The sequence below is a fragment of the Camellia sinensis genome, chromosome 12 (genome assembly GCF_055761805.1).
Source record: "Camellia sinensis isolate YWXY chromosome 12, ASM5576180v1, whole genome shotgun sequence".
Classification (NCBI taxonomy): Eukaryota; Viridiplantae; Streptophyta; class Magnoliopsida; order Ericales; family Theaceae; genus Camellia; species Camellia sinensis.
This window is the reverse complement of record NC_138972.1, coordinates 74,568,817-74,580,802: the sequence shown is the minus strand read 5'-3', so window position 1 is coordinate 74,580,802 and position 11,986 is coordinate 74,568,817. Positions and strand designations below refer to the sequence as shown.

Here is an 11,986-nt window from a genome sequence, read left to right as displayed (position 1 = left end):
ATTGATCTAATCTCCAAGTTATGGAATATCTCCTAATTATAGGATAACTGATAACAATATCTTCCAAGAATCATGGCATATCTTTTACTTAATTTCCAATAAGAATATACTTGACGCCATGGGTTACCAATCTCAACCGGCAGTCAATGTCGACGATCATATGTGAAATGATGTGCCACACACACCCTGATGTCGGTCCACACGTCAATGGATTTAGTGTTCGCTATGGGTCAGCGATTGAAATGTAATCTCACCAATGGTATCTCGCAGTTCTAGGGTTTAACAAAGACATGGATGTTAATTTCAAATGTAAAATTGAGGATCCAACACTACCAAAATTAAAACACACAAACATTCCAACACACAGAACCTTTTATATCATTTCCTTTCGTTTCGATCGATGAGGGAGGGGAAAACCAAAACCCTATTGGGATACACTAGTAATTTCCACATCACAAAAAGCTCCATATACCCCTCCCATTTGGCTTACATGCACTCAAAATGTGTACAAATGGGTCATTAACATTACATTGGGACTTATGAGTTTGAAAGATAAAATACAGGACTAATTAGTTCACAAATTCCTAACTTGAGATTTGTTAGTGCTTTACCCAAAAAAAACTAATTATTCAAAAAAATAATTTTTTTATTTAAAAAATTTAAAAAATATTTTTTTATTTAAAAATTAGAAAAAGATATATTAATTTTTGCTAAAAATATATTCAGCTAGTATTTTAAAATTACTTTTGATTGTATATTTGGTTCGAATTTTTTTTGTTTGAAAACGGTCTAAAAAAAATAATTTCTATATTTAAAAAAGATAAAAAACAAATATAAATTTTTTACTTTTAAATAACAGGCTGTAATTGTAAAAAAAAAAAAACTATTCTAGTCGACTGGCCGGACATTTGGGGGATGCCTAGACGGGCGACTTGGTAGACCCAATTTGCAAATTCAAAATTTAAAAACTCTACCCTACCAAACATGCATTAGAATGTATATTTAAATGTGACCTTAAAATCAATTTAAAAAAATTTAAATCAAACATAACATTCAAATATAGACATGAAATTCTGATTCGAAACTTAAATCAAACAGATTTTTTAATATTAATTTAAAATGGGGTGGGCAAAAAGGTAAATTAAAAAAAACAGCACAGGGATGTGGTGTAAGAAAATATCAAAACAGGGGACTGTTGTAAGGCTAGTTTATAATTCAATCTTGGGGGCGGGAAGAGAAGTAAACTGCCCACCAACAACCTCTCTTTCTCTCTCTAAAACAATCCTTCCCTCCATGGCCCCCGGTTTTGCACCTTCTCTCTCTCCTCTATATATTCCCTCTATCCACCTCGCCCTTTTTCATCGCAGCAACAACTTGATCCACCGACTCCTTCCGTATTTTCCACACCTTTTCTTGCAATCCAAACACTCATTTTTTCTCTTCATACCCATCTTCACAGATCTCTTACCAAGTCTTCATCCAACAAGAACAAATTTGGCCCAAGAATTGAACTGGGTTTTGGAATTTACATCAAATATGGTACATATAATTGTGTAGATTATAGAAAAAAAAAAAAAGGCCTTTTGGATTTTGAGTAACTAGTTTTTTTGAGGATTTTGGTGGTGGGTCGATGACGATCGAAGCAAGGTTGGTAGATCAGAGAAGAGACACGAATGTTGGGCATGTTGCTAAGATCATTAGGAAGAAGAAATTTCATAGAAGGACCAAGAGGCCAACAGGTCTGCAGAGGCTGTTCGTGTCTTGCAAGGAGGTGTTCAGAGGCCATGGGATTGTTCCTTCTCCGAGTGATGTGCAAAAGTTGTGCCATATTTTAGGTGAGTTTGATTTTGAAATCACAATCATTTATTTGGATTGGATATTTATGGATTGTTTTGTATTGTTGTTGTTATGTTTTAGATATGTATGTGTATCTCTGTGTGTTTATGTTCATTTATTACAATTTAAATTGTTGGTTTTATGGTTGATCTTGTAATTTGACATAATGGGTTGAACATTGATTGTGAAGTAGTTGTTTTGCCAAATTGCCGGTGTTTTCGCGTTGTTCTTACGGAAGTGAGATATTTCTAGGGCTTTAGAATTTTCTAGGAAAAAATTTGTGAGAAAGAAAGTTGCTTCATATACAGTGTTTCCCATACAAATAAGTGCTAAAAGTGGAAACATTGGTCAAATATCATTAAATTAAAAAAAGTTCCTAAATTTCCCAAAAAAATTCATTTGATTTGAAACAGGTGAACGTAATCATAAAATGATTTTGATTTTGTAGTGTTTGGATTTACTTAGAGGTGGATTTACCCAAAATAGAAAGGTTTTTGAGAATCCATATTGTGACCGTTGAAACAGCTTCCTTTTCATTCCTTTTGTAAGGAAACCAGTTATATGCCATCATACATTGAGATAAAAAATAAAGGTTTTTGAATCTGTATTGTGACCGTTGAAACAGCTTCCTTTTCATTTCTTTTGCAAGGAAACCAGTTATATGTGATCATATGCTGCGATAATTTAGGCTCATGTAATTTAATGACAGTTGTTTTAGCATTTGGGTCAAAATTTAGCATTGGCTCGGGAAAGTTAAGGTGTGCATTTGCATGAAACAAACCTTTTTGTCGTCCAAATGCCCCATATAATTGATCGTGACCAGTTTTGCATTACCCAGAATTGAGTGGTTGATTTCTGACTATAGTGTGTTGTAACATGTTTTATTTTTTTTCTCTTTTTGAATTGTGTGTCATTGTAAAATGAGGTTGTACGTTTACGATTGTTTGTTTCTTTTCTATACTTAATCATTTTCTGCTTGTCCATGATCTTATTGGGTATGTAGTAATACTTCCAGGTTGTCTTAAATGCATTGCCGAATGGGATTAAAAGCCGACATTCCCGGGTGGGGTGGTGGTGGGGTGGTTATGTGAATGCTGCTTTGCTTAATTATCTCTTTTTTCACATCGGAGCAAACACATATATAATTGCCATGCCGGCAAACTAGCTTTTTCACTGTTTGATCATATGTTTGTGTTTAATTAGAGTAGTTACTTGCTGGATTGTCGATTGAGTAGTTTCAACCTTGGGATTATAGAAAAAATAAAAGGGGACTTATGTGGACTTATTATCCAATATGGCTTAGGATAATTAATGATATTTTTCATCAAATATTATTAAAAAATGTCATTAATTTTTAATTTTCACAATAGATTAAAATTTTTATCACAAAAAATGTTACTAATTATAAGTTTTAGTAACAGTTTAAAAAAATCATTACAAAAAAAAAATCACCAATTTTTAACTTTCAACAATAGTTTGACAAATTCGTCACAAAAATTCATTAATTGTAAGTTTTAGGGACAATTTATAGCAACCGTGACCAAAAAAAAATAAAATTACTGATTGTTAATTTTTAGCGAAAATTGCAAAAAGTCGTTACAAAAAATTATCTTTAGCGACAATTTTATTAGGACTTATTTTCAATAGTACTTGATAGAAATTAAGTCAAATTATTAAGACCTATTGATAGTTTATTGAAAAATAAATAAGATCTCTCACTACAGTCCTCTTTAGTGCTCAATTTTGAAACAGTAAAGGTAAAGCATCTTCTATGGACATGGAATTAGCATCCATTGAGCTAGTTACTTAGAGCCCCATTAAAAAGTGAATTATTTGTTGAGGACGGTTCATTACTAACAAAACTACGAAATATAATTTTACAAAACAATGGATCATAAGATGGTAAAGGAAAATGTTATACAAACAAACAGATCTTACAAATTTTCTTTATTAATTGATGTATCATGCAATAAAAAACTCATGGAACTGGGGCCAGAGCTATAGTATACTGAGTGGTGTCAATTTTTCTTAGAGTAAATGTCAACTTTATCCAAAATGTTTGGGATTTTACAAATTGACCCAGTAAAATTAGTTAAAGAAAAGAAAATTGTTATTCATATTTTACTTTATTATAAATATGTTCTAAAAATTTGTCTTTTTAGTGTTTAAAATTACACATATATGATTCTTAATGAACATTAAAATATAATTTTCTAGAAAAAAATTATAAAGAATTGTAGTGAAAACAATAACTACATTTGTCATGCTCATTAATTCTACTTATAACAAATAAAATTGTGAAAATATACTTTATTTTGATGCAATTCATAAAAAAAACCCCAATATGTGATGGCCCAACGGTTGTGTAGTACCATTTTGTGGTGTGAGATTGTGGGTTCAACTTCTATGGTGATGAGTTTGAATTATTCGTGGTGTTTATTTCTCCTTTATCCCTTCCCCATTATATAGCGATTTCAAAAAATGAAAACTTGTGGACAATTGTCTTAGCTTAGATCCTTGCTTAATTTTGTTGAAGATGTGATTAGAAATATGTAAAATTATAGTGTAAAATTTGATTTTGATATAAATTGTGTAGAATTTATATTGACATAATGATCATGGTGATACTTGTTAAATGACACCACTAAATTAAAATCTTGGCTATGCCACCGCCTGGAACTTAAACCAAGGTCTACCTCAATAATGCGAAATTGTAAAATTGTTATTTTATATAGCATTACTAGATCGTAGATGTTCTTGAATTGAGAGTTGATCCTGGTACGGTTCTTGCATCTAAAACACTGACTGTCGTGCTGAATGATTCACCTTGATGTCAATGAAATATATACCTAGAGCCTTAGAGGCCAAGGAAGGTGTTGAAAACATGCTAGTCCATGTCATTTAGAAGACGTTGACTTTTGGACAGATGTTTTGATTTTTAAAGTATGGGGTCCATTTTTATTGGAATTGATATACCTAATAAGTCCTATAAAATACTAATATGGCTAGATGTGCTTACTATGGACACAGGTGCATGTTCATGTTTATGCACGCATCTTTATATATTCATCATACTTAATTGCAACTTGTCATTGGTTTGTTATTTTCAAGAATTGGTCTTTTTATAACTAGCCTTTTATTTGTTTTAGATGGTATGATTCCAGAAGATGTGGGGCTAAGTAGGGATTTGCAATTCTTCAAGCCTAAAAATCCCGTCAAAGGGACCCCAAGAGTCACATGCACAACCATATACCAGTGCGAGAACTTTTCGGTAAGATTAAGGCTTGGTTTGGCATCTTCAAAAAAAGCTAAAAAGTTAAAAAGTCACTATCCTATTTAAGTCACGTCATCTTATTTAAGTCACATCACCTCTCTACCACATCACTTCAAATCCAACTCATATTTCATAAAAAGTCAAAAAGTGCACTTATTTAGGACATCCCAAACAACCCCTAAGCTTTTTTCATCGTAGTGTGCTTTATCGTTGTTGAAAAGTTTTAAGTGCATAGAATCCAATTACAGAACGGGACATAACCCTCTCACACAAGATATGGGCCCCATCCCATATGAGGATTGTGTTTGGTTTTGTAATTGGATTTTGTGCATGTAGAAGAGTTGATCATAGTTTGACCAAATGAAATTTGCAGACTGTCCATTTGATGTATTTACAGTCATATGCTTTGCATCATTATGCAGACTTTCATATAAGTTCAATTAATACTCAAGATTCAGGCCAAGTGATTGATCCACTTTTGGTTTTATAATGCCCTGCAGTTGTGTATGTTCTTTCTTCCTGCAACTGCTGTCATTCCCCTTCATAACCACCCAGGGATGACTGTTTTCAGCAAGCTTTTGCGGGGAACCATGCACATTAAGGCATATGATTGGGTGGATCCTGTCAATTCAGATGACTCTGTGCAACCCTCTCAACGTGAGTGGGTCTCTCTCTCTCTCTCTCTCTCCCCTAAAACTGATTATGGGTGTTTGACTTAAATAAGATGGTTTTGCAGCAAGATTGGCAAGGTTGAAAGCCGATAGTGTCTTCACAGCACCATGTGACACGTCTGTATTATATCCAACATCAGGAGGCAATATCCATGCCTTTACAGCTATTACACCATGTGTAGTGCTGGATGTGATGGGACCTCCATATTCTAAAGACGATGGCCGAGATTGCTCATACTATAGAGACATTCCCTACAATGCTTTATCAAGTAAGCAACTTGTCTTTATCCTCCATTGTGGCTCGTGTTGTGGTACAATTGTTACCTCACTAGTGTCTAATGATCACCCATATTAGTAACCATGCTTAGTTCTAAAATTTAGGCTTGGTGGGCTATGAGGAACGGTGCTAGATAGGTAGGTGATGAATAGGTACTATTGGAATAGTTGACCTGAATAATCTTCCCAAAAAGTCGGCTGTTTTTGTTTGTAATACAAAACTAATGAATTATCCTACTATTTTGGATTAGTTGATGCTGTTACAATAGTTTGAAAAAGAGAGAAATAGAACTCTGTTTATTCAATCTTACTTACAATAGATACACACACTCCTTCATATATAGGAGATGGGAAGATGCTAATACTATACAGACACCATCATAGGAAAGGGACAGAAAGGAAAAGCAGCCGAAAGCACAATGCCACTACTGCCACTAACTATACATTAATCTAATCTATGTATATAGATTATATATATTATCTATGTAGATATATTATATATATTAACAGCCCCCTTCAAACTCAAGGAGGATAGGTACTAACCAACTTGAGTTTGGAGAGAGTAACAAAACAGGAAAGTAAACTGATAAATAAAATAAAATAGGATAGGAGACACTGTATGGTCGTGTCGGACCGTTGTAGCAGATAACCGGAATAAATGTCGGGACAGTTTACGGGGTCATGCCGGACCGGTGTAAAAACTGACCGGAATCAATGTCGGGACAGTTTACGGGGTCATGCCGGACCGTTGTAGAAACTGACCGGAATCAATGTCGGGACAGTTTACAGGGTCATGCCGGACCGATGTAAAAGCTGACCGGAATCAATGTCGGGACAGTTTATGGGGTCATGTCGGACCGTTGTAGAAACTGACCGGAATCAATGTCGGGACAGTTTACGGGGTCATGCCGGACCGATGTAAAAGCTGACCGGAATCAATGTCGGGACAGTTTACGGGGTCATGTCGGACCGTTGTAAAAGCTGTGGTGGTGCACCAAGGGGGCGACTTAGGGAGTGCGCCATGGGGTGGCTTGGGTGGTTCCCATGGTATATAACCATGCTCATTAGTTTGGGTGGTTCGCATGGTGTGTAACCATGCTCACCATGATATATGTATAACCCCCCTCAAACGCAAATAGGTGTGAAGATAGAAACCTATTTGAGGTTGAAACAAAGAGATTGATAAAGTGGAGCAAAACAGCTCAACACAGAGTGAAGATGTGGAAAAAAAAAAAAAGTAGAAAGGTTTTTTTTTTTTTTTTTTTTTTTTTGGTGTGGTGTAGAACGGTGAGCGGGCTGGATCCTTGATAGGAATAAAACAAGGGTGTTGTGCAAGCTGGATGGCAAGAATGGTACAAGGTTGTTGGAGCAGAAAAATCAGTGAAGTGGTGTTGAATCTGTGTTTTGGTTTGTGTGTTTTTTTTTTTTTTTTTTTTTTTGACTCATACCCATGATCTCCGGATGGAAGGCTAAAAACAGAGAGGTAGTGTGAGAAAATAAAGTATAAAAGAAAATAAAGTTGAAGAGAAGTGTGTGAATAAAGTTGAAGATAAAAATAAAAAGAAAAGGTGGGATTCAAATTTGTTTGGACGGGTCCTACCACTAATGGAAAAGTAAGATGATGGGTGTGCAAATCAGGTTGTGTTTCGTTTTCTTTTCAAAGGATGGAGTAAAATATATTAAAAAAAGAAAAGAAAAGAAAGTTGAGTGGGGAACATGAGTGTGAAGAAGAGTGTGTGTTGTGTATGTGTGTGTGTGTGCGCGCCGTGTGTGATGTGTGAAGAGAACCATTCCCGAGAGAAGAGACAGATCAGTGCATGTTGAGTATAAATTAGAGAGAAAGAGAGAAGATGCATGTGTCTATGTGTGCTGTCTGTGGTCTGTGTGTATGCGTAGTGTATGTGCATGTGTTTGTTGATGAGAGTTTTTTTTTTTGGTGGTGTGTTTGAGTGTCTTCTCTCTCCTAACCGAGAGTGAAAGAGAGAGAGACTGACATAGGCTAAAAAATTAAAATAATAATAATAAATCTAGAGTAAATACAGATATTTAAGGGCATTTGGGACCGCCTAATCTCTCTCTCTTCGTCTTTTTATAGCCTTAGAGAGAGAGGGATGATCTCCAGGTGTGTATTCTGGGTTTGATGGGCTCCGGCTGAGGGTGGCGCCATGGCTGGTTTGCTCTGTATACTCAGTATGTTTTGTGCTGCTGGTGGTCTTGTGCCGCCGGTGGTGTTGGTGTTGATTGTTAGCCTCAAGCTTCAACAATGGTAGCATGGTTTCGGCGTTGGAGCTCGAGTGCATGGGTGGTCTGCGTGGTGTCGCCAGTGTTCATTCGGCGGAGCCACCGTCTAGCATGGCAAGTGTTGGTGGCGGTGCTTTCTTGCTCCTTTAGTTATGGGTTCTCCGTGATTCAGCTGCTGGTGTAACCAGCCCGTCTCCGTGATTCAGTTGCATGTGTCCACCAACTTCACCAACCCAGCCCCCCTCAGAGAGAGAGAGAGAGATCAGGTTGAGGGAGAGAGCCGTGGGCCTCGTGTTTGTGTTGTCTGAGTGTTGTGTTTTTTTTTTGTCGTGTGTGAAAGCTGGTGTGTGTATGTATCGAGTGATGGCAATGGTGGTGTGTTTCAGTGAGGTGCCAAGAGGGAGAGGGAGGTTTGAATTGGTTGAGATCCGGCGGGCAGTCAAGGCAAGGTTGCCGCCCGCCGGAAGGCGAAGAACACCAAGATCTTTAACCTATAGCTCTGATACCATGTTACAATAGTTTGAAAAAGAGAGAAATAGAACTCTGTTTATTCAATCTTACTTACAATAGATACACACACTCCTTCATATATAGGAGATGGGAAGATGCTAATACTATACAGACACCATCATAGGAAAGGGACAGAAAGGAAAAGCAGCCGAAAGCACAATGCCACTACTGCCACTAACTATACATTAATCTAATCTATGTATATAGATTATATATATTATCTATGTAGATATATTATATATATTAACAGATGCGAAATGCAATTCACTTTGCTTTTATCGTATGTAGACGAATAACTTTTCTTTTTTACTTCAGAATCTAGATTCTCTCCACATCATGGTCAATGGCTGTGTAAGATTCACATCAGCAAATCTTTATTTTAGATTTTAAAACGGATAATAAAGTTTTGAAACTGTTGATTTTGGCTTTTGATGATGTGTTCCAACCTCATAAAATGAAATGGAGAGGATACAAGTCTTCGAATGACTAAACCTAAATCTAGACCTGAATTACATAGCTAATACCCATATTGTCCTTTTGTTCTACCCTGTTTCATATTTCATATAATCATGAAGTGTTATATCCATTACTATTAGCCCTCTTCTTGTAAGATCATATTCCGAATTGAGTTGAGAACTGCAATGGCTTCCAAATCACTGGTTTCTATGTATGCATATATTTTGGACTTGTAAAATGCAGTGAAACATTCCTTGTTTGATGATCAAATTAACTCCTATTTTTATTTACTACTATTTGCAATTAACAATTTTTAGATTTATCTAGATTGTGCCGGTTGGTGACTCTTTAATTGCTCGGTTACAGATGGAGAAAAAAATACAGTAGCAAAGGAAGGAGGTGGTGACTCTTATGGATGGCTAGAAGAGATTGAGATGCCGGAGGACTCCCAGATGGACGGAATCGAGTACTTGGGTCCACCAATTTCTGAATTTACTTCCTAGCTATCTAATTAAGGGCAGGCATACATCAAAATCTGAATCTTTTTTTTTTTTTTTTTGGTTTAGTTTGCAACTTTTTTTTTGGTTCTTTTGATTTCGTCTTTGTGGTGTTCATTTTGTTTTTGTATGTGAATGGAAGGTCGCTGTGTAGATGGAAGAAAGAAATTTTCGAAGAAATTTTCTTAGTTTTATACTCTGGTATATGTATATATAACATGGTTTGACATTTTAGTAAGAAACTGGGTGTACCAGTTATGTAGTTTACAAATTAACAACGACTACTGTGTACAGTGTGTATGAACTGTGAGGTTGGTCTGAGTTTTAAGGCTGTGTTTGGATCATGTAGGGAATTGGAAGGGGAAACAAAAGGAAAAATAGGTGAAATGTTAATGAAATATAATTATATTTCTTACATTTCACACATTTTTTTCATTTTTATTTTTAAATTCTTACTGAAATTAATATTCCAAACATAGTCTAAGCGGTCATTGATTATAATGGAAAATTTGGTTTGAGCAACAGTGTATGTTTTTCCTTTTTGGTATGTATTCATGTGATAACGTTGTCCAGAAAATTGAAAAACTAAAAAAGGAAAGAGTTGTAAAGTTCAGACGGAGAAACTTAGCTAAATTCTTCTGTAAAATTTTGATTCTCTTGTCATTTGGTCATGTTAGTTTTTTGTTTACAAAACTGGTAACAAGAAGTTGTTTTTCAATAATATAAAAATGTAAAAAAACAAAAATAAAAAACTTGTCTGTTGTACATAAATATTTTCAAAAAAATAAATAAAAGTATCGTATTTAGTGAGTTGTTGGAGGTGGAGGGTGGTCGGAGGTTGCCGATGGTGGTGGCCGGTGGATGGTGAAATAGTGAAATCTATTATTTATTTAAATGGCATTAGGCATAAAGAGTCTAATTCTATTTGTAGGGTTGGAAAATATTCGTCGCCTTTCGTATTCCTTGCTACCAAGTTGGAATCACTCCAATAGAACTCCGTCTCATTACAAACAAACAAGAGTGAGCTACCTGGCAGGTGGATTGCCGAAAAATCCTTTCGACAGTCAAGTTAGCTTTCTTGGGAGAGAAGAGAGAATACAGAGTACTGTAGAGAGAGAGAGTGGCTAAAAGTTGCTTACTCTCTGAGTCTGCTCATGCCACCTTTTGTAGGCTGGCCATGCAGCTCCAGATTGTGTGCGCACTATCTCTGTTGTCCTTTGTTGGACGTGTGGCTGTACTTCCCTCTCCATTCCTTACACGTGTATATGTATGAATTGCCAAACAACGTTGGCTAAACTGCCAAACGGTATTGACGCACACCCAAAACGGTTTCCTTTGCATTGGCCACGTGGAATACCAAACCACTCTATTACTTGGGTTGCACCAATGACATTGCCTCTGAACACACTAATGCTGAGCTAAGCTAGGCCGGCCTTTGAGTCATTGTCGCGCTCGGTCAATACTTTGGTGGCCTTCTTTCAGGCCGGTCAGCCATGGGCGCGCAGTTAGTCATCTCGGATGAATAGCGTGGCACTGCGCCATGCCTAACCAGGCCAATCTTGTCACGTTGCCATGACCTCTGCAACTGCGGTGCTAAAAGATGGCCTGGTCCAGGATCAAGGCTCGTGCTAAGGTAGCTCGGCCGAGATAGCCGGCCACAACACCAACTTCGTGTTGGCACAGCTCGGCTCAACACTACATTCCATGTTCCTCTCGCACGACCCAATACCTTATTTCGTGTTGGTACAGCTCGGCCCACTATTCGGTACAAATCTCCCTCTCAATTGCCCCTTAATCCCCTCCGAGTTGAGCGTGATTGGGATTATCCTTTCTGGTCGAGCAGTTAATGCTGGCTGGCTCTAGAGACTTGTGCCCGTCGTCCTGTCACCCATCAGTCGACCGTACTAACAACCCATCATGTTTGTGACACATGGCGCTCCCTAGATGGCCCTGTACAAACCCCATAGCTGTCATCATCATGCCAAAAATTTGAAAGGTTGGTGCCCTTTGGGTTTTTGCCCATAAATAGGCAATATATATGCCCCTCTTATCTATTACACTGTTCATCTTCTTCATCGAGTAAAACCCTAGCTTCATCAGAGCTCGCACCGCCGTCGCTATTCCGTGCGCTCCAGGCCATCCATTTTGTACCAGTCGATTCGTTAACCTCTTCTGAAGCCCGTTTTCCGATTGAGACAAAGCTCTAAGCCATCCCCCGTAAGTTT

The 11,986-nt window shown here is 36.9% G+C and overlaps 1 protein-coding gene across 1 annotated transcript; it reads left to right on the top strand.

Annotated features, from left to right (window-relative positions):
- Positions 1–1,221: 1,221 nt before the first annotated feature.
- On the top strand, positions 1,222–10,039 carry LOC114266769 (plant cysteine oxidase 1). The gene is made up of 5 exons (XM_028207689.2): positions 1,222–1,835; positions 4,986–5,107; positions 5,611–5,767; positions 5,847–6,050; positions 9,631–10,039. The coding sequence occupies exons 1-5, from the start codon at positions 1,631–1,633 to the stop codon at positions 9,765–9,767; spliced, it is 825 nt and encodes a 274-aa protein (XP_028063490.2). The 5' UTR covers positions 1,222–1,630; the 3' UTR covers positions 9,768–10,039.
- The last annotated feature ends 1,947 nt before the right edge of the window (positions 10,040–11,986 follow it).

Bases quoted from the DNA above. Each gene is read 5' to 3' on its own strand.
- LOC114266769 (XM_028207689.2), top strand. From the start codon at position 1,631: ATGACGATCGAAGCAAGGTTGGTAGATCAGAGAAGAGACACGAATGTT. The intron at 1,836-4,985 runs GTGAGTTTGATT...TATTTGTTTTAG, and splicing joins AAAGTTGTGCCATATTTTAG to ATGGTATGATTCCAGAAGAT. The intron at 5,768-5,846 runs GTGAGTGGGTCT...ATGGTTTTGCAG, and splicing joins CTCTGTGCAACCCTCTCAAC to CAAGATTGGCAAGGTTGAAA.